This window comes from Symphalangus syndactylus, chromosome 2, assembly GCF_028878055.3.
Source record: "Symphalangus syndactylus isolate Jambi chromosome 2, NHGRI_mSymSyn1-v2.1_pri, whole genome shotgun sequence".
Taxonomy (NCBI): Eukaryota; Metazoa; Chordata; class Mammalia; order Primates; family Hylobatidae; genus Symphalangus; species Symphalangus syndactylus.
This window is the reverse complement of record NC_072424.2, coordinates 68,344,982-68,368,177: the sequence shown is the minus strand read 5'-3', so window position 1 is coordinate 68,368,177 and position 23,196 is coordinate 68,344,982. Positions and strand designations below refer to the sequence as shown.

The following is a 23,196-nucleotide window of genomic DNA, read 5'->3' as shown; positions in this document are numbered from 1 at the left end:
CTGCAAGATGATACAGTTATGATTATTTAGAGAAGTGGGCATATTACATTTCCATATGAACTTTATAATCTACTTTTACTAGTCAAATATGTGACTTTGGGCAAGTTCCTTAATTTCCCTGAGCTTCTGCACCCTTATCTGCAAATAGGCACCATAACACCCACCTCCCAGAGTTCTTAACAGATGTGAAAGTACCAGGGCACACAGTAGATACTAATCCATGTTGTGTGCCGGCCTCTTCACAGTGTGCCTCATCGGGCTCTTGATACCACTTCCTTGCTTTCATGATAGTGAGAAATAAAAAGAAAATAGCACTTGAAAAGGGAAATAAAAAGAAAATAGCACTTGGGAAGGGAAAGAAGTAAAATCCACCAGCGTTCTTTCTGTATCATAAGGAAACCTTGTGTCAAAGATCGTGGAAAGTATTTGCTTTAAAGGTCTCTTATCGCATAGTGAGTGATATTAATATACATTGTTATTATTTATTTAAGGGATGTGATTTATTATACCACTTTTGTCCATCTTCATTCTGCACCTCCTTTTGTGTAAACAAATGTTCTGGTAAACTCTAAATCAGAAACTTATGTAATAGTTTTGAATAATTCTTTCTTCATAGTATACCTTTCTGTTGGAGAATAGACACCTTTCTTCTTTTTTTTTTCTGAGACACAGTCCCCTCTGTCAGCCAGGCTGGAGTGCAGTAATGTGATCTCGGCTCATTGCAACCTCTGCCTCCTGAGTTCAAGTGATTCTTCCACCTCATCCTCCCAAGTAGCTGGGATTACAGGCGTGTGCCACCACACCTGGCTAATTTTTGTTTTATTTTTAGTAGAGACAGGGATTCACCATGTTGCCCAGGCTGGTCTCGAACTTCTGGCCTCAAGCGATCTGCCCGCCTCACCCTCCCAAAGTGCTAGGATTACAGTCGTGAGCCACTACGCTCGGCCTCTGTTGGAGAATAGACACCTTTCTATTGTAGAAGACCATGTAAGAATAATAAAATTCTGAAATTTCCTTATAAAAAACTGTAGTGAAGCCAAAATTAGATCAAGCCTACAGACCTTTAGATTAGAAAGAGTATTTTCAGTACAACCTTCATGTATAGATTTAATTATCTGTGACTACCATAATAAGTACCCATGTAAATCCACATTACTAACTTATACCCATTTTAAAAATATTTATATTATTGAGATGTTACTTTAGCAAAAATATCGTAGAAGTCATCATTTAATCTCTGTGTTTTGTGCTTGTATAATTTTAGCTACTAAGATTTCTGAGGGTATTAAATAGCTTTTAAATGTCAGTCTAAGTAATAACACTGGGTGTAAATTCCTGACTTATGAAAATATTTTCCCAGTCTTTCAGGTAAGAAATTAAAAGCTTTGCTTTATTTTTGTCTGTAAAATAACTTCCAATTCCTTTTTATAAATATAGGGATAAATTTCTGGTCAAAGGCCAATTCTGGTTCATGTCTACTGATGGTAATCTGCCCCTGCGGTTTAAATTTGGCTTAGTATTCTTTTGCTGCCTTAAATCGCTGTGTCGTGTTTCTATACTCTTGTAACCACTTTCATATCCAATCCTCTCCGTAAGTCGTTTGCCTATATCTCTTAAACTTTGCAATTAATGTGGGGATAGAATAAGTAATTGTAAATGTCTTAAAAGAAGGAGCAACTTAAATGAGTTTTAATACTTTGAGAGCATTTGTGACCCTCAGAATTTTACCAGTGATTTAAAAAAATAACTACTGTAAAAACTTCTTCAGTAGTTGGTTACAAGCAGTAACATAAATTCAGCCACAGACTAGTTTGAGTTTTTTTGTTAATTGTCAGACGTTATGTGTTCCTCTTACTTATGCCTTGTATTATTCACATATTTAAAAACTACAGTTATGCCTTGTTTTTAAATATTTCCTTAGTTTTTTATACAAACATATTAGCATACTGTTATTTATTGAGATACACATTTCTTAAAATATACAGATTTATTTATTAGTTTATGGATTTAAATCTAACTCTATGCTGGTCTAAAGACAGTTTTGAAACTTACACTAAAAGTGCAAGCCTTGTGTTAGTTTCATAGCTGTTGGAAATTACAAGTGGGACAAACAAGCATGCACAGAAGGTGCTAAGAGTTTCTTGGAAAGTAGAAGGTCAAAAGAAACGTGTAGCAAAGAATCATTTTGCAAAAGATTTAAGCTTAAGGAGTACTATAAAATTCCTATTAGGTCCAACTTACTTGTTTTAATATTGCAAATGTTCAGTGACCTCTTTTTTAAATATGCTAAATCCATTCTCATTTTAAAAACCTAATTATTACTTCTACTGTATCTTGTTGATTTCTCACAACTGATACTGATTCTCACATGTCACAAACGTGTTTCTTTTTTTAAAATGTGCATTAGCATTACACTGACTCTGAAACCCTGGTCTGCCACCACTTTGAAGGAAAAATGCTTTTGATTTACAATAGCAGTTATAACTATGGGCAAATTCGTGTACTTGCTTTCAGTCAAAGAAAGTTAAAAAGACTCAGGAATAATTTCATAATGTCTATACTTGCTTTATCAAGGGTAAAAGTATCCTAAAAGTAAGAGTTAAACATTTCATCACTGGTTTTCTTTGGTGTATGTCGTTGTTATTCTTATATACTAAAGGTAAATAAGCTTAAGCACCAATCTTATATCTGAGTGCCAATAGCTTGTGTTCTCATTTTATTCAATGAGTATCTATTATGTGTTTATTATATATTCAGCAATTTCCCAGATCCTGGGAAGTACAATATAAAAAGTACGCATGGTCTCTGCCCTTAAGAGGTTATAATACTTTTGAAGAGGAATAAAACTTTGAGAGTACTATAATTTCAGGCACAAGTTGAAGTAGGAACTGACTATACAGCCAAAATTCAAAGAAGAAAAAAATCTCGTGTGAAGACATTTCATGTACATCATTTCATTTAATTTTTATAACCTTATGAGATAGATAATATCGTCCTTACTTTCCTATTGAGTCTTAGAGGTTAAATAAGTTACCCAAAGCTGCACTAGTTAGAAATGGCAGAGCACAATCAAACTCTGGGCTGTCTTGTCTCCAGCACCCAACTTCTTACTGCTACTACTTTTTCTCATTCACACTTCATCAATGAGAAACCTAAGTCTCAGAGAGGCTGAGTTACTTACACAAGTTCACACAGCTGTAAGTGGCAGAATGGAGACATAACCCCAGGTCTCCAAAGTATTAGACTGAAACATGTGAAGTTGCTGAGTTTTGAACTACAAAAACATCAGTTTTACGTGGTTCAGTTTTATACATGCCCTGTGCACTACACCATATTATCTTTAGGTGAATACGAGGTCAGGATTAAAAACTGCAAGGGATGGCCGGGCGTGGTGGCTCAAGCCTGTAATCCTAGCACTTTGGGAGGCCAAGGTGGGCGGATCACGAGGTCAGGAGTTCGAGAACATCCTGGCCAACATAGTGAAACCCTGTCTCTACTAAAAATACAAAAAAAATAGCAGGGCGTGGTGGCGGGCGCCTGTAGTCCCACCTACTTGGGAGGCTGAGGCAGGAGAATGGCGTGAACCTGGGAGGCGGAGCTTGCAGTGAGCCGAGATGGTGCCACTGCACTCCAGCCTGGGGGACAGAGCCAGACTCTGTCTCAAAAACAAAACAAAACAAAACAAAACTGCAAGGGAAACGGGCATGAGGAATTTTAAGAGGAGAGAAAATCCAGATGGGCAAGGTAAACCTGCTGATGGAGGGTCATGAATGCCAGAGTGAGAATTTCAGAATTGATTCAGTAACAATCAGTAAACGAACATTTTGCCTGCAGTACACTCTTAGGCACTCCATGTCCTCAAACACAAGGTCTGGCCTTGTACACAAACAACCAGAGAAGTGGCAAGAATCACCACATAATGTAGAAGAAAACCTGAGCTGGGCCTTACAGGGTGGGGAAGGATTAACAAGGAGAAGAAAAGAACAGAATGAGCAATCTTATGTGGAGTTAAAAATTGGTTATGGTGTAGAAAAGCTTTTTGGAATTTCTGAAGCAATTTCAGTGGGTACCCAAAATGAAAGTCGTATTTCATCAGTTTTTCTTCAAAGTTAATTTATGATTTTTTTCTCTGAAATTGTTAGGAAAGTACCTTTCACTAAAAGTATAATTAGATTGTAACACAAAGGATAAATACTTGAGGGAATGGGTACCCCATTTTTCATGATGTGATTATTATGATTGCATGCCTGTGTCAAAACATCTCGCGTACCCCATAAATATGTACCTACTATGTACCCACAAAAATTAAAAATTATTTTAAAAAAACAGAAATGAGAGGAAAACAAAGTACCTCTCACTGTTTAATATCCTGAATCCATTGTGGGTTTTCAAGACCTAAAATCATAGAATGTTAGCACTATATGGAACACTTCTCATCACATTCTTAACCCAGCCCCAACCCCTCTGCAGATAGAGGTTGAAATGATCTAAAGCAGACATTACAGCATAATTAGAGTTCACATACGACGGATTCTACTCAAAGGTACTTTTGTATTGCGTTTCATTTTACTTGTTGCAGTCTTGAATTTGAGTGTTTGTATATATGTTGAAGCTAGATATAAGATTCTTCATGAATTTATTTTATGTTTTATTTTCTATAACTCCACATTCTTTTTTAAGTCTCTTCTTTGGTACTCAGTAACACATCAAGAAAAAAAGGGTGCTTTTTAAAAAGTCCTTATGAAACCCATTTTAGTTTCAATGTCCTTTGAAAGGCTTTAATATATGAAATATTAACATGTAGACAAGAATGTATATAATGTATGAGTTACGAAAATAATAAAATAAACACTTGTGAACCCACTACCCAGCTTAAGGAATGGAACATTAGCAATCCCAGTGGGGGTTGGTGCCTGTGTGTTCCTCACCTGTGGCCTTCCCTGTCATTTCCCCAGCAACCCTCAGTGCCACGTTTTGTCATATATCATGTTTCCAGATATCATAAATACCTTTTATCTGATTAAGAAATCCTCTTCCCACTGGGCATAGGGGCTCACACCTGTAATCCCAGCACTTTGGGAGGCTGAGGCAGGAGGATCGCTTGAGCCCAGGAGTTCAAGACCAGCCTGCACAACATGGGCGAGACCCCATCTCTACAGAAATATTTTTTTTAAATTAGCCATGCATGGTGCCGTGAGCCTGTGGTTCCAGCTACTCAGGAGGCTGAGGTGGGAGGATTACTTGAGCCCAGGAGGTCAAGGCTGCAGTGAGCTGTGTTGGTGCCATTGCACACCAGCCTGGGCAACAGAACAAGACCCTGTCTCAAAAAAAAAAAAAAAAAAAAAAGGAAAGAAATAAAGAGAGAAAGAAAGAAAAAGAAATTATCTTCTCATACATGGAATTCAAGTTTGTTAAATGTATTTTTTATAAGTAGATGTTAAATGTTGTCAAATGCTTTTTCTGCATCTGTTGAGGTTTTGTCCTTTAATCTGTTGATGTGATGAATTTTATTAATGGAATTTCCTAATGTCAGAAGAGTGACCTCTGCAGTCATTTGCAAAGTTGGATAAACTAAACTTTTTAAATGGTTTTTATTGCTTCTACACTGCCACATTATATTTGCTAATATAATTTTTAGAAATTTTGACTTTTGTGTCTATTTTTATTTTATTTTATTTATTTTTATTTTTTTGGAAGTGAGGTTCAGTTCTAACTTTCTTTCTCACACTGTCCTTATATATTGATTTTTACTGCCTTCACAGAATGGGTCAGAAAGTTTCTTCTTTCTTTGTTTAGGATAATTTAAGATTGGAAAAATCCTTTTCTTGAATGTTTGATAGAACTTACCTGTAAAACCCTCCTCTGTGCTTGGTATTTTCTATAATATATAGGAATTTTGGAAACTTTTTTTTAAAGAATGTGTTCATTTTTATAGTATTGTCTCTGATTTCAAAATACTATCTTTTACCATTTTTCATTTTGGGAGGCAAATTCTTTTTTTTAACAAAGTTAGATCTCTAGCTTATAAATTGTCAGTGTTTCTGGTTTTTTCATATATATATTTAGAATTAATTATTTTCTTCTAAATGCTCTTTTAGTCGCATCCCCAAGTATTAGCATGATTCATGTTAAAAGTCAGTTCAAGTATTTTCTAATGTCCCTTTTGTTTTCTTCTTTGACCAATGAGTTATTTAGAAATGGTTTTCAAAACAAAAGATTTTTAAAGGTTTTGAAATCAGTATAAAAAGTAATTAAATTATGATGCTGAAATTTTTTTTAGCTTTGAGATTTACTTTACAGCTTAGTACATAATCAGTTTTCATCAGTGTCCCACAAATGCTTAAAAAGAATGTGTATTCTTCATTTGCTAGGCGTAAAGTCACTTATGTTTAGATTAAGCTTGTTTTTTATGGAGTTCAAGTTTTACTGTGTGTTTGGTTTTTTTTGTTTTTTGGTCTCCTTTTATATAATTTACAGAAGAATATTAAAATATATTACTGTGGGGCTGGGCACAGTTGCTCACACCTGTAATCCCAGCACTTTGGGAGGCCAAGATGGGAGGATTTCTTGAAGCCATTAGGTCAGCCTGGGCAACATAGTGAGATCCCATCTCTACAAAAAGTTTAAAAATTAGCCAAGTGCAATAATAGCATGTAACTGTAGTCTCAGCTACTCAGGAGGCTAAGGCAGGAGGATCACTTGAGTGCAGGAGTTTGAGGATACATCCTTGAGTTTTTTTACTTTATCTGTTTGTATGTACAGCATACAAATTTTAAATTTTGAATTGTTGGCCAGGCACAGTAGCTTATACCTGCAATCCCAGTGCTTTGGGAAACTGTGGAGGGAGGATCACTTGAGGCCAGGAGGTCGAGACCAGCCTGGGAACATAGCAAGACCCTCGCTCTACAAAATTAGCTGGGCATAGTTGTGTGTGCCTGTAGTCCCAGCTACTCAGGAGGCTGAGATGGGAGAATCGCTTGAGCCCAGGAGTTTGAGGGTACAGTGAGCTATGCACTCCGGCCTGGGCAACAGAGCAAGACCCTGTCTTTAAAAACAAATCTCACTGTGATGGTGGATATGTCCTTTTTCCTTGCAGTTTTTTTTTATTTATCTATTTGTATGTACAGCATATAAATTTTGAATCATTGGCCAGGCACAGTGGCTTATGCCTGTAATCCTAGCACTTTAGGAGACTGAGGCAAGAGGGTCACTTGGGGCCAGGAGGTTGAGAGAAGCCTGGTCAACATAGTAAGACCCATGTCTACAAAAAAAAAAATTAATTTTTAAAAAATAAATTTTGAATTGTATTCTGAATTGAACCACTTATCATATTATCTCTTTCTCTAGTAATTTTTTGGACCCTAAAATATATTCTCTCTGATATTAATATAGGTACCTTATTTGGGGTAGTTTTTGCTTGGTTTTCTTTTTTTATCCTTTAACTTTCTGTTTTCTCTGTCTCTGTAAATTAGATATGTCTCTTATAAATAGCATTTAATTCATCCTGACAATCTGATTTTTTAAAAAATATCTTAACTGGAGAGTAATTTATTTACATTTATTGCGGTTACTGGTAAGTTTGCTCTCTTATGTTTTCTCTTATTTCTCTCAAGTTTTCTTTTGAGTTGAATAAATTTATTTTTCATTTTATTATTTTCTTCCTGGTTTGGGAGTTATATATTAATTACTACTTTTAGTAAATACCTTTGAAATTTTAACATTCATGCCCAACCTAGTAAAGATTTGTACCCTCATCCTGAACAATACAAGGATTTTTAAATCAGTGTTCTTTATGCTTATGCTATTGCTATTTATAATTTTAGTGCCATCTTATTTATTTGTTTGATAATTCTATAAATTCACTGTTTCCGTCACTGAATGTTTTCAGTGTGTAGATTTATTTTCCTGTTTATTACTATTCCTTATTGCATCTTGATCCTTCCATCAAGTAAAATTTCTCTTCTTCCAAAAATACATGCTTGAAAAACTTCTGTGGTAAGAATGTATGGAAGGTAAACTCAGTTTTTGTCCTTCTAAGAATGTTATTTTGGCCTCTATCATCTTCAAATTTTGTTGGCTAGACAATTCTAGACTGGCAGTTATTTTCTTTCAGTACTTTGAAGATATTGTTCTACTTTCTTCTGGCTGCTTTTTCTGTCTCCTGTTGATTGTTTCCTAGAATTTGAACGTATACGTTCCATGTTGAACTCAATTTGTGAGCTTCCTCCTATTTCTAATGCTGGGGATTTGTTGTGGTTGGAATTTCTTGTAACCTGCATCCAATCTGGAAATTTTTTGTGGATTCACAATTAATACATTTCTCCCTTCCACCCAGAGCCACTAACCCAAGAGAGACACATTTGTTTCCTGTCCGCTTTTGTAGGACAGATTTTTTTTTTCCTAGTTGTGTGACCTTTTCTCTGAGAGTGAAGCCTTTGCTGAGTTTTAGCTTTAAGCAGAGGTTTCTGCAGTCTTACTTCCATCCTACAAAGGCCCAAGGCTTTATGGTCCATTCCTCTGAGTGCAGCAGCCTGTGAAAACAGTGGCTCTAGGCCATTGGTGTTCAGTTGAAATTCCCACGGCTGTCAGCTTAAGCACTTGCTAGCTTCCTGATCTTGTTTTGTTTCTAATCTCAGAGTATTTCTTAGTTTCTTGCAAGCTCATCAGTTTTTAAGAGGTATCATGTGTGAGTGCATATAAATTTTTACATATATATGAGAGGATTTATTTTGTTGTTTACAAGAATTTTTTGGGGATCTCTAAGTCTCTTCTTTTTTTTTTTTTTTTTTTATTATACTTTAGGGTTTTAGGGTACATGTGCACAATGTGCAGGTTTGTTACATATGTATCCATGTGCCATGTTGATTTCCTGCACCCATTAACTCGTCATTTAGCATTAGGTGTATCTCCTAATGCTGTCCCTCCCCCCTCCCCCCACCCCACAACAGTCCCCGGAGCGTGATGTTCCCCTTCCTGTGTCCATGAGTTCTCATTGTTCAATTCCCACCTATGAGTGAGAACATGCGGTGTTTGGTTTTTTGTCCTTGCGATAGTTTACTGAGAATGATGGTTTCCAGTTTCATCCATGTCCCTACAAAGGACACGAACTCATCATTTTTTATGGCTGCATAGTATTCCATGGTGTATATGTGCCACATTTTCTTAATCCAGTCTATCGTTGTTGGACATTTGGGTTGGTTCCAACTCTTTGCTATTGTGAATAGTGCCGCAATAAACATACGTGTGCATGTGTCTTTATAGTAGCATGATTTATAGTCCTTTGGGTATATACCCAGTAATGGGATGGCTGGGTCAAATGGTATTTCTAGTTCTAGATCCCTGAGGAATCGCCACACTGACTTCCACAATGGTTGAACTAGTTTACAGTCCCACCTCTAAGTCTCTTCTTTGCCTTTTAGTGGAAACGTTCTCTTGCCATTTTTTTATTCAAAAAATCACATTTTGTTTCTCCTGTGACTTCTTCCTGTAGGTGAGCAGTAGGTCATCCAGTCCCAGTGTCAGAATGATTACTACCTCAGGACCAACCTCAGAAAAGCCAACTCGAAGTCATCCATGGACCCCTGATGATTCCACAGGTGACCAGTCTGTTTCTTCATACTTACGAAATTGAATCAGTCATGTTTATGTTCATTTTCATTTGGCCATGTCATTACTCTAATGTTTACAAAGGCAGGCATTATACTGTTGTTTAGATTTTTATATTAAATAAACTATTTAGCAATACATGTTAAAATACCGTTTTGAATACAGAGACGGGGACTGCCTTGCCTTCTATATTTGTTTTTATCCAGATACTAAACATGTATTTTAAAGATTGTCTGGGCCGGGCGCGGTGGCTCACGCTTGTAATCCCAGCACTTTGGGAGGCCAAGGCGGGCGGATCACGAGGTCAGGAAATCGAGACCACAGTGAAACCCCGTCTCTACTAAAAATACAAAAAATTAGCCGGGCGTGGTGGCGGGCGCCTGTAGTCCCAGCTACTCGGAGAGGCTGAGGCAGGAGAATGGCGTGAACCCAGGAGGCGGAGCTTGCAGTGAGCCGAGATTGCGCCACTGCACTCCAGCCTGGGCGACAGAGCAAGACTCCGTCTCAAAAAAAAAAAAAAGATTGTCTGTTTGGGGTTTTTTTCCAGTTGCGAAGCATATTGAATTCTTGGTACTTATCCTGTGATTTCCCTACTAGATTCATCCTACTAGATGATAGTGTAAAGTCATCATTTTTTCAGTAACCAAAATTGGAGAATGTTAAAAATCATCCTCATCATCTTCATCTCAGTCTTTTAAGGACACAAGATGTCACGTACCTTAAGCTGAAAAAAATTCTGACCATTGACCTTTTGAATTGTTTTTAACTGATAAAAGATATCATTTTCAGTTATACAAATATTCTGTTAGACCTTTAGAAACCTGTGAAGAGTTATTAAAGCTCCCCAACATGAATAACTAACTGGTCACAATATTAGTATTAATGTCTACCCACCTAAAGGTAGTGATGACATCATTTCATTATGGGCAAACAGGAAATGATGTGCTATAATAGAATTAACTTTTCCCTAACTTTAAGAGAATACCTTGATAAATGCTTTTAAGTGTACTTATGAAATTTTTTATTTATATGATATTAAGTCATGAAGGGAAAGATGATCTCTTAGCCCTTGGAAAATTAAAGCATTTGATATTGTATATAAGATCGACTATGTTATTAATAGTAACAATTAGATTGAAGTTTAAAAGCCAGCCTTCTATCTTTACAAACTAAAATACAACTCAAGTATTTATAGTTATCTGATGTGGTTTGGTCAAGTTTATAATTTAATTTAAAAAATTAACTGGGTGCTTTTTCTCTGTGTCATATAAGAGAGCCAACTATGTTTAGCCAGGGTGTAAGTTTAAATTTAGTGGTGGCAAAAACTCCTGTTTCACCCCTAGCACAGCCCAACCTAGGACTCTCCAGAGCATTCACCACTACATAGCACATGTGTAGAATTCATTATAGACTTGCTCGTCCCCAGTGGTAGACAGGGAAATGCTCTGGCCCAATTTTATTATTAACATTCAGGTGATAGCAGCTCTTTTTGATTTCTGAACCCCCTGGCAAGGGAGTACGCTCTCTGACATTACAGCATTTGCCCGGGTCTGGTACTCAACTCAGCAGAGCCTCCTGTCTTCAGTCTACACTAATCTGTATATGCCAGTCAATAGTGTGGCAGATTGTGACTTCATGGGGGTAAAATAAAAAATGTTTAAGGCTCTCTCTCACATAACCGTTATATTTCTCCTTCATATGTTGCTTCTACCTTCCAACTCCTGTCCCATTGTTTTCTTTTTCTGTACCTAGAAACACCACAAAATACCAATTGCTAGAAATAATTTGCAATATCAGCTGAATTTTGTCTTTGCCTTGAAATATATTGCAAATGTGTGGCTATAATTTTGAATACATTTTAGGCCAGGCGCGGTGGCTCACGCCTGTAATCCCAACACTTTGGGAGGCCGAGGCGGGCGGATCACGAGGTCAGGAGATCGAGACCATCCTGGCTAACACGGTGAAACCCCGTCTCTACTAAAAAAATACAAAAAATTAGCCGGGCGAGGTGGTGGCCGCCTGTAGTCCCAGCTACGCGGGGGGCTGAGGCAGGAGAATGGCGTGAACCCCGGGGGGCGGAGCCTGCAGTGAGCTGGGATCGCGCCACTGCACTCCAGCCTGGGTGAAAGAGCGATACTCTGTCTCAAAAAAAAAAAAAAAATTTTTGAATACATTTTAAAAATGGATGCTCTGGTTTAAGTTTATAATTAATTCAGCTTTGCATTATTTCTAAGAAAAATATTGGTAACCAAGCTAAGAGAATAAATTAGGGAACAGATAGGTAAAGTCTTTTTCTTTGAAGGCCCACTGACCAAGGAAAAAATTAAGAGTGTAAACATAAGTTAAAGCGACCTAATTAAATTTTTTTAATTTGAGAGGTTTTTGTATATTTTCAGAGAAAGCTAAAGAGCATAACAATTTAATAATCATAGCCGATAATGAGTGCTCTTCAGTTCCTATTTATAATATAATGGGTATTTTAAAAGACACACATACTGAGAGAATCTAGTGAGAGAGATATCTAGACGCAGTAGAGGGAGCTGCAGAGGGGGAAGCTCACTGAAGAATTTTCACCTGTGCTTAGTACTTTGCAAAGATGTATTAATATAAAGTATAAGGCATGGCCCCTTCCTTGCAGTCTGGTTAGAGTTATAATACTGACACATTAAAAATAAACTTATACTATATAATAACTTACTAAATTTATAGTACAAGCTGAGTGTTTTGATAGTTGTAAGAGAAATCAATTAAACAAGACCTGGCATAGTCTCTAACCTTTTCATAAAATGATGAGACTTTTTTTAGTCATAAAGCAGAAAGGAGAAGGCAACATTCCACTGAAGGGAATGCATACTCAAAGAATATGAGATAGTAACAAGTGTTGTGTTTGAGGGGTCAGAAAAGAGAGTTTGCCTAATTTAACCAAACCGACTTCAGCCTTGACATTCAGGAGAAGCAATTAGATTTGATTAGCAATTGAAACACACACACACACACACACACACACACACACACACACCCCGCAAAAAATTGTCATTAAATAATCTTCCAATCTTTGACTAATTATTGCTAGTGGAGACTGGAAGTTCAATTTCAATTTAGTTTAAAAGTGAGAAAGTGAAATCCCACTTCCTTGTTTTAGAGAGAAGATGAAATTCGATGAAGGACTTTGAGTTCCCCACCATAGAAGGGCTTTAATTATTTGAATAACACAATCCTTGGACTTTTTTCCCACTCCCAGAATACCATGCAACATTGATGTATTATACTTAATTCTAAAATACATATCAGATACAGGGTGCTGATATAATAAGATATATAATGTATCAGTGATTTAAGAAAGAATAATAGGAATGCAAATCTTAAATTGAAACTTTTTCAAGACACTTAAATTTTTCTAGTAAATCAGGAGGAAATCAGTCATTTTTAATCAGTTTTAGTTTTGTGGAAAGCAGTGTTTACGTGGGAGCATAGTTTGAAACTACTGTTGGGGTGGGAGGAGAGTTGGTCAGAGAAATAACAAATTAAGTATATTTCTTGTTTAGCCACTTGAGAAAAACACACATTTATGTTAGTACTGTGTATGAGCTTTAAGGGTAAGTGCCTTAAGTCTCTACTGTTTTTCTGTATTGCCCTCCAATATTTAATAAACATTACTTTTTTAATATGAAATTCATACTATACTATTTTAAATTGTTCTTTCTAATTCTCCATTTATTCTGAATAATGATGATAACTACTGTCATGTGTTGAGTGCTTAATATACGCCGGCATTCCATGGTGTTTCTCACATGCATTGTCTCATTTGGTCTGATTTCGCTAATTAGCTTTTGGAGTTTCTTACGAGCACATTCTCATTGGCTTAAAAAAAAAAAAAAAAAAAAGCAAAAAAAAAAAACACCTGGAATATCAGTTAACAATAAATTAGAAGATTACTGAGCCAGCAACCCTTCTTGAGTTTTTTTGGATTGCATACAGTGCGTGTGCTGTCATCCTGACTTGCCTTTATCCACACCACTCCTTCAAGGAGTTATTCGTCAGAAAAAGGCTCAACAGCTCACTCATTTAGCTCATTTTTTCTCTACTAGCAGTGGGAAAGCAACTACTTCTGAAGTAGAAAAGTCTGTATTGCTTCAGAGTTATTCTGCTTACTTCTGTAACTATTCTACGTAACCATTAAAGTTGAGAAGAGACTGTCCCACGCATCTCATTCAAGTTGTATGGCAGTTTTACCTCTTTTGAAATATAAACAAAAGTATTCTATTCAAATAATTTTATAAAATTGACTGGGTGTTTGAATTAATCAACTTAACTGTTTTCGGCATGACATTGAGCCACAGGTTTCAACCTCATTTTGGTTCCTTACTGTTCATATTTGTAATACACTCTCATCACCAACATCTCGTTTTCTGCAGTGATTCTTACTGCGAAGGGCAGGTTGAGTGGTGGGGGTCACATTATAATCTATATAAATTGAAAATGATCCGCTGGAAGAGAATTTGTCTCTGCTTTCTCCCTTTCCCTGTTAAGGAACATTGATATTAGCAGAGTTGACATAGCCTTCTATAAAATAAACTTAGCATGATACAGAAAAGAGAAGGGGGCTTTGATTAGATAGGGTCAATTAAGACTGAATTTAAAATATAAAGATCTCATATCACTGTTTTTGTTTTTAATTAACTAAGCTTAGAAGCTCTAATATATTGTGTTCTATTCAGTTTATAGCCAACTTAAATTATAGGTATGAGAATATGATTGCATTCTAATATATGATAAATGAATATCCTTTTTTTAACCTTTAGAATTCAGAAATAGACTCTCCCATTACCAATAGCCATAACTTTTAATTTACATATTATTTACTTTAGAGAAAAAAAAGCATTTCATTCATGCTTTCTTGCTGTTCGTTTATAATTATTTGTGACAGAAAATGAATAAAATACATGCTTGAATTACAGATACCAATGGATCAGATAACTCCATCCCAATGGCTTATCTTACACTGGATCACCAACTACAGGTAAAGAAGTACTTTCTTATTGAAAGTTGACTTTTTTCTTCTTAGAGAGTTTAAGCTGACAATTGTGTTGCTACCTGTCATTGTATAGTCCTTAATTTATCCTTTTAGTTGGCCTCCTTAAACTTTCTAGAATCAAATCAAAATAATTCTCTTGGTTAAGTTAATCAAACTTTAAATTGGCAGAATCATATTCTTATCTTTTCAGTCATCTTAAAATCCTCCAGTATCTTTCTTTAGTACTGCTAAGCATTACATTTTCACTCTTTAATTTTAGTGCATTAAAACAAAACTCATAAGCTTATTTCCATTTAATACATTTGTGATACATTCTCATCATGTTCATAGTGACTGAAAATGTAAATAATATACTTCAGTGCCTCCTCATGAGTATGAGGGCTATAAACATCATTTAGTTTGATTCTGTTTGCAACCTGAAATGTCATACCAGAGACTACAACTCCAACAGTCGTGGTTCTCTGTAACAGACTGTTAAAACAGCAAGAGTAAATTTAAATGCTGAGTTAACTCTGACAAAAGGACACTGAGATTTTCTAGGGCATGGTTTAACACTTACTTTTAAAAGATCATTGCTTTAGTGCTCTAAAAATATATCACAGTCTCTGTCTTAACTCTCATCTTAGCTAGATATTGAAATTTGATTTAATTATGTTTTAACATTCCTGATTATTTTCAGCCTCTAGCACCGTGCCCAAACTCCAAAGAATCTATGGCAGTGTTTGAACAGCATTGTAAAATGGCACAAGAATATATGAAAGTTCAAACAGAAATTGCATTGTTATTACAGAGAAAGTAAGTTATTTTTATGAATAAAAATAAAAATACATTAGTATTTTGAGTTTAAAATATGATAAGGTGCAATGAAAACGTAGTTTTTAGAATTAGTCATTAAGTATACTTTCAACTTGTTTAAGCTTTAAGCACCCTTTTACTAAAAATTTTTTATGCAAAACTCAGTCTTTTTGACTATATCATATTAGTGCTATGGAAAATAAACTGGTGCTCTATACCTGTTGTTTTATGTTCTCAGAGCTGTTTAGATTTATTATTATAAAGATTTATTGTTTTCTTTTACATAGACAAAATAATCTGATTTACTAACATTCAGTTGTGCCTTATCTTAGAAACATTTTTGTAGATACATTTTTTCCAGGTGTATGTTTAGAATTGAATTACTTATTAAAAGACTATATTTCATAACTGAGTGTTTTTCTGAGGAGTTATAGAAACTGCCCTCCTCCCTTTTTAAAGAAACCCAGTCTAATTTCCTCACTACTAAATTCACAATTCTTAAATATGTATGTATCTTCAGTTTTCTTAAGCATGACCTTCATGAAATTTTATACTTAGGAAACAATTATTGGTGGTAACTAAAATGAAGTGTTAAGGAAAAAATTTTGGCAACTTTATATATGTATGATAATAGGATTCCCTTCATTAATTTTAATCTAAATAAATGAAAGTTGTTTTTTTCTGAATTTGTGAAAAGCTTTCTGTATGTACTTCAAAAAAAAGAGAGAAAAAATTGTTTTATCACAATTTATTGATACAGTGATTTAAATGGAACCAACTTGGTATTTGAAAGGTAAGCCTAAATAGGAAATTAAATACTACAGTCTGGAAATCGTAGAAGTAATTATCGAACTGCTGGCACTTTATGTTGAAAAAGCTTGATTTCTTATTTCACGTATTTAACCTATACTTTTGCCATACTTTAATCATTTGAAAGAAGAATTCTATGCTGGAAAAAACAAATGGTGGATTAGGGTGTTGGCTGTGAAAACTATGACAGTTTTAATCAATTTTAAATACTTTCAGAAGTAGTATTAGGTAGTTATTTTACTTGAGGACTTTTTATTAATTATTCATTTATATCCAGTAACCTCACTTTAGGAAATGCTAAAGATGCATCTTTTTCGGGAATACTTAATAGTTCCCAAATAAAAAGGACTTAAATAAGTTTATCAGACTATAAAAGAATGAGGGCCTTTCCTGAAAATGCTTGCAAATATAAGTGTTTTAAAATAAGTGGTACTTTGTCATTTTTCTCACTGCTTTAAAATGGGAAAAAGCTTTAAATTGGATATCATTTATTTTAATTAGATTGCAAATTTTCTATTAGCTTACCACTCTCTACTACAGTTAAGTAGGATTGTGACTTCAGAATGTGAATGAGTATAAAAGTAGAATGTGAAGGATAAAAACTTCATGATATTTTCCCATAGCCAGATAGAACCCTTCCCACCCTTTTTTCATCCTTCCTACACAAAAAGAGGATAGAAAATGAAATTTTCTGAAACTTTTATTTTACCATTTTATCTGCTTCACTAGTTATCCAAGTACAGTTACTTAATAAAAGGATTATGATATTTGTATGATTACACTAGAAGTAGATGAGAGTTCCACCCCAGCCCGTAATTATATTTGATTAGTGTACCTAAGATGCAAAATGATAAACCAAGAATAAAAATTCTCATTAATTGAGCTTCCACCATCAGCTAGTAAGGTATGAATTTTTCCATCATGTGTAATATTATGTGGTATTTGTTTGTAGGCAAGAACTAGTTGCAGAACTAGACCAGGATGAAAAGGACCAGCAAAATACATCTCGCCTGGTACAGGAACATAAAAAGCTTTTAGATGAAAACAAAAGTCTTTCTACTTACTACCAGCAATGCAAAAAACAACTAGAGGTCATCAGAAGTCAGCAGCAGAAACGACAAGGCACTTCATGATTCTCTGGGACCGTTACATTTTGAAATATGCAAAGAAAGACTTTTTTTTTAAGGAAAGGAAAACCTTATAATGACAATTCATGAGTGTTAGCTTTTTGGCGTGTTCTGAATGCCAACTGCCTATATTTGCTGCATTTGTTTCGTTGTTTATTTTCCTTTACTCATGGTGGACATACAATTTTACTGTTTCATTGCATAACATGGTAGCATCTGTGACTTGAATGAGCAGCACTTTGCAACTTCAAAACAGGTGCAGTGAACTGTGGCTGTATATGCATGCTCATTGTGTGAAGGCTAGCCTAACAGAGCAGGAGGTATCAAACTAGCTGCTATGTGCAAACATTGTCCATTTTTTCATATTAGAGGTAGAACCTCAAGAATGACTTTATTCTTGTATCTCATCTCAAAATATTAATAATTTTTTCCCAAAAGATGGTATATACCAAGTTAAAGACAGGGTATTATAAATTTAGAGTGATTGGTGGTATATTACGGAAATACGGAACCTTTAGGGATAGTTCTGTGTAAGGGCTTTGATGCCAGCATCCTTGGATCAGTACTGAACTCAGTTCCATCCGTAAAATATGTAAAGGTAAGTGGCAGCTGCTCTATTTAATGGAAGCAGTTTTACCGGATTTTGTTAGACTAAAATTTGATTGTGATACATTGAACAAAATGGAACTCTTTTTTTTTTTAAGGAGTAAAGATTTTTAATTCTGTGATTGTGTGTATGTGTGTTGAAACTGTAAAGCTTTTATGACTCTAATATTAATCTCTTAAATGAAATTAAAAGGCAAAAGAACATGATTGAGCTTAAATGATCATTTCTTCCTGCAGTGATTCTTGGATTGTTTTCTCATGTATTTGGAAAAAAAAAATGAAGAAAAATAATGGAAAATGGAAGTAATTACTCCAGCTAAAAAAGGCTTGGGCTTAGATTTCTTTTTATGATACCAAATGAGAAATAAACCAGGCAAATCAGAAGGAAGTTAAAGAAGTAAATGTAAATTCAACAAGTATCCTAATTATCCTGGATATTGGAATATTTGATTTTCCTTACAATCCCGTTCTAGAATGCCTGCCGCCTTTCAACACTTTTAAGAGAATTTCAACACTTATAGAGTATTTATATTGTTAACAGTAATTTTGCTACCAAAACCTTCAGAATAACTTTAATAATAAAATGACATTGAAATAATAGACTATACAAACTCTATATTTTTTCAGTTGGTGTTAAAATAAGTCATATTTTGATACCAATACAAGATGTCTTTTTTAAATAAGGATGTCATCAATCTGATTTTATAGCATTAATGTTTTAAGAAGAAAAAGTTCAAAATGAAAGCATTAATTGCTGTGATTATTAGAATTCTATCATGACTGTATTGTAGTTTTTGCTCTATTCCCGATAAGCAAGATCTAAGAAGTTATCAAAACTATTCTTTAAAATGCTAAAGCAGGTAACTTTTTCTTCCATTATTTTTTCCTCCTACTGCTGAGTTTTATAATGAATTCCTTGTGTATACAAGCAATACAGGTGAAGGACAGTTTGTACTAAACTGTTATTTTTAGCTTCTTCAAAAGCTATTTTAGAAAGCTTCCTGGAAATAAATGTCTTCTATCATTTAATTTAAATAAAAGGAGTGTTATTGTTCCCAAATTTGATTACCTAGCTGAAACAGATATTGGGTTCAGCATAGTAATAGTAAAATAAAATTGGCAGAGAAAATAACTGTAGACGAGGATAAAGCATGACTCCTCCATAGCATTGTTGCTTGTATGTACATCTGTCACTCCACTGAAAGGGACCTAGTCACTTTAAAGAGGCCTTTTATCTCAGAGCACAAGATATCCAAGCGTGAATGCTAAGGCTTGATGTTTCCATTAGGATTTAGCATTCGAGATTTCAGATTTTATTTATAGTCATTGATGTGTTTTGCTGTATCATAACACGTTTAAAGGGAAATTTTATTATGGTTTTTACATGTAGTCATTTCATAAAAATATCCAAATAGGTAAATGGAAGAAAATAGTAGATTTTAGTCATGGTACCAAATGCAAGAGGCTGTTGAACAGTTGCTTGTTTGTTTACAGTAAGTTCCTTGGGATTTTCAGTACTGTAGTTGCCCTGGACATTGAGTACAGTTCAGCCTTACTCTGTTTTTAAGTAGTTGTGTTGTCAATTTCATGCTTTTAAGTCCTGATGATCCCTGGAGATGGGAGAAAAAGATACCCAGGGATAATTAAATCCACAGCCAGTTTCATCAGTGTCCTCATCCATCAAACCTGCAAATAAAAATGTTAACAAGGAGCCAAACTTATTCGTTCTGGTTTTACAATTTATTTTGACTATTTTTTGGGGTGGAAATTGCAAACAGCCAAGCAAGTGGCTGGAATGCCCCAGTCTAAGAAATTCAAAAACAATCACTGAGTAAGCCCTAATTACATTTGACTCTTGCCTCCAGGGAAAACAAGCAAGCTTTTCTCTAATCTAGAGGGAAGTATTCGTGAGCAATAAAAATCACTTTTTTGAGTTGAATAATAATCAGTTAAGAATATTTACCATATAGCAACACAACATATAAAGATTTGTTAAAAGTTGTTTACAAATGTTTGACTATTTTTGCTGAAGTATTTTAGAGTATTGAATGTCTTCTCTCTTCAAGTTTCTTTCATGTTCCTAATTTCAGCTCCTGTAGCCAGAGATCACAGGTCTTCCCTGTGAAACTTTGGTTTCTTTCTATAAATGTGTGTGGTTTTCAGCGCTCAACTCCTGTCTTCAAATGGTAGTAAGTTCTACTTCTACTTCTGTCATTGAGAACATTTTATGTCAAATGATGTAATGCAGAAATCCTTGTGCATATTTGTAACTGAAGGAAGCTTTTTAGATTTATTTTTGTTTTTAATAAAATTCAGATTCCTATTCTAAACTGGTACATAAAAGTGGTGAATGACTTGTATCAGCAAATGAGCTGTGAAGTGTTCTGCTTTAGCACCATGTTTACCTTACACAGAACCTAGTAAAAACTGAAATGTCACTTTTGTACGATAATCATGGTTTTTAAGATGCTGGGTAATTGGCCAGTTAACACATCATCTCTTGCATTTCAAAATTTTGTGTTAAATGGAGCTCTTCACAATTTCATTGTATGAAGCACAACACATCCTACATTGCTAAGTGATTCTTCTCATCAGAAAGCTGATTTCTTAGAGCATTTCTAAGTTAAATTAGGTGTTTCATTCATTTTTCAACCTGCTGGCTTTCCAACCTAAACACATGCACACATTCTTATAAACTCTACCTTCATTTTAGTAAATCCATCCATTCATTTGCTCATTCTTTTAATAAATATTTGTTTATCATATATTATAAACTGCACTGCTATTACCAATACCAAGTTACATGTCCATTTCAGTCACACAGTAGTTAGATGGTATTCCCATCTTACAGATAGGAAAATAGGCTCCTAAAGGTTAAGACTTCCGCCTGAGTCTGCTTTTCCATCATCATCTGTTTCAGGCAGAATCTCATGCGTGGGGACACTGTGGCCACTATTAGTCCATGATGCAAAGAAGAGCATAGGAAAAATCTTAGATTGAATGGCAAACAAAGGAATAGAACAAGATAACTTAGAACTAGAAGATGCAGGGGCTTTGTGACCGCTCCATAGATAGCAACAAAGCTAACATTGAGACCCACCCCCATGTCTTTTAAAACCCAAGTCTGTGGTCTAAACAACTTTGCCATGCTGTAATTTTAAATGCTCTCCAAATTCTGAGGTGATTTAGCTTTCACATTGACTTATTTAGCAGGTGGGAGATCTGCATTGTTTTAAATTGGGGTATAATTCATATATGATAAACTGCACCCAATTTTTTAAAATGCAGATATCCTACCTGCCAAATAAGTCAATGTGAAAGCTAAATCACCTCAGAATTTGGTGAGCATTTAAGTAAAAGTGTGCTGCTGACAGAGTTTTAACTTACGTATTCACTTGTGAAACCACCCCAGCAGTCAACATCCTCAGTATGTCTACCACTCCCAAAAGTACCCTCCTGCCCCTTGCAATTGAGCCCTTCTCTCACCCCAGTCCCCAGACAACCACTGATTTGCTTTCTAACAATATAGATTAGTTTGCATTTTCTACAGTTTTGCATAAATGAAATCCTAAAATATGTACACTTTACTTCTTAAGCCTTTTCCCCACTTGAATAGTTTTTGTAATTTCTTTGAGAGGAATTTTAAGTTTTCTGTTGTTTTTCTTTTCTTTATTTTTTTAAGTTGCAGCTGCTTTCTGCTTGCTGAAAATCCCAGGAAAGACTAGGTTGGTTGTTATGCCACAGAACAATTTGCAAAACAATATTTTCAGTAACAGTGAAGATAGTCTTTGTAAAAATGTTTGACACTATCTCATACAGATGCTGTCAGTGGTCCTTCCTGATATGGTGGTGCACGCAGAAATAATATTTGCATTGGCAGATCATGTAACGCTTAACACTAGGCCCTATGCTCCTTTTCCATCCATGACTAGACACTGGTCTTGGAGGTTCCAACACCCCTTGCCATGCAGTTCCACCAAAACGGAACTTCAGTTTAAATGACCTGCCCATCAGTTACTTTAGGCAGCCTTTAAATCAGTAGCTTCTATGTTATGTATAACTTGAGTCTTCCAAAATACATAAGGCCACTTTTAAATGAAGCTTTTTTGAGAAATGAATGGCTATTTAACTCTATTTGAGTGTCATGGTACTTTCAAATTTCCAAGTCATGAAAGGCATTACTTTTCCTTTAATTTAATGGTTAATGATATCAGTGCCATATAGCAGCAGGATCATTGCTTTGAAAGCACCAGAAATTACTGAGTAAATGCTGGATATTTATCTTCTGAAAAGCAAAAGTAACTTACAAAATGCAGTTACTTTTCAGACTTCTTGCATGTTTCTGTTTGTGGATACCTCTTCTTTAGTTATTACTGGAATGATTACATTAATCATTGATTGGCTCATTTACTAAATTCAAATTAGAGACTGAAGAAACCTGAAACTGGATGTAACTTTGGTTGTAGAATTAATGGTGGTATTCCCTCATCATATGCTTTAGATTAAAAGCTCTTGGCTTTTAATCAGTTTCCTACAAAGGTCCTTAACTAAATATCCATCTGAAATGTGATAGACATCTTACTTAGAAAAATTGGCACCACTCTTGTTCCTTTTGCAGGTACCATGAAAATATTATCTAACCTGCATGTGAAATGGATGAATTATATGCTTACAAAGCAGGTCTACTTCTGTACATTGGGGCTGTGATACTATTAATACATTCTTAGAATTATGTAGTCAGATTTCAGTTTTACTATCTTCGCATTCATGGTTCCAAGTTTTATGTTTAGGAGGATTGAGGAAGTATAGATTTCCTTGGCCTACACTGAACATTTCTTCCTATTGTGCTTTCTTTTTTATCCATATCAGAAAATTCCTTAACCTCAGTGCCTCAGACCATGTTCACTATCTCTATATTCACTAGGATGTAAGTTTGGCTGTTGCCCAAAATAATGGCTGAAACAAGTTAGCAGTTCTTTTTTTCTCGTATAAAAAACTAAAGTAGTATAATTCTACACATCTGCATTGCCGCCAAAAGGAAGAGGAAAAGGGTAAGAGCTGTGAAGGTGCACATCATTTACACTCATATGTTTTGACCAGAACGTAGTCAAATGGCCACTCCTAGCTGCAGAGAGGCTGGGAAACATCTCTATAATGCATAGCCACATGCTTCACTTAGGAGATCAGATAGAGTTAAGTTACAGGTGGAGGATTGGA

The 23,196-nt window shown here is 35.1% G+C and overlaps 1 protein-coding gene across 4 annotated transcripts in view; it reads left to right on the top strand.

Annotated features, from left to right (window-relative positions):
* MAP3K7 (mitogen-activated protein kinase kinase kinase 7) overlaps positions 1–20,309 on the top strand; it is a 77,404-nt gene extending 57,095 nt beyond the window's left edge. For 2 of the 4 annotated variants that reach the window (XM_055258936.2, XM_055258935.2), the window contains 4 exons: positions 9,491–9,596; positions 14,565–14,626; positions 15,321–15,436; positions 17,199–18,186. In XM_055258936.2, coding sequence (XP_055114911.1) covers positions 9,491–9,596; positions 14,565–14,626; positions 15,321–15,436; positions 17,199–17,379 — 465 coding nt within the window. In that variant the 3' untranslated portion in view covers positions 17,380–18,186. Of the gene's footprint in view, positions 1–9,490; positions 9,597–14,564; positions 14,627–15,320; positions 15,437–17,198 lie in introns of all 4 variants that reach the window. The other 2 variants (XM_055258937.2, XM_055258938.2) reach the window with 2 other exon arrangements.
* Positions 20,310–23,196: the final 2,887 nt, after the last annotated feature.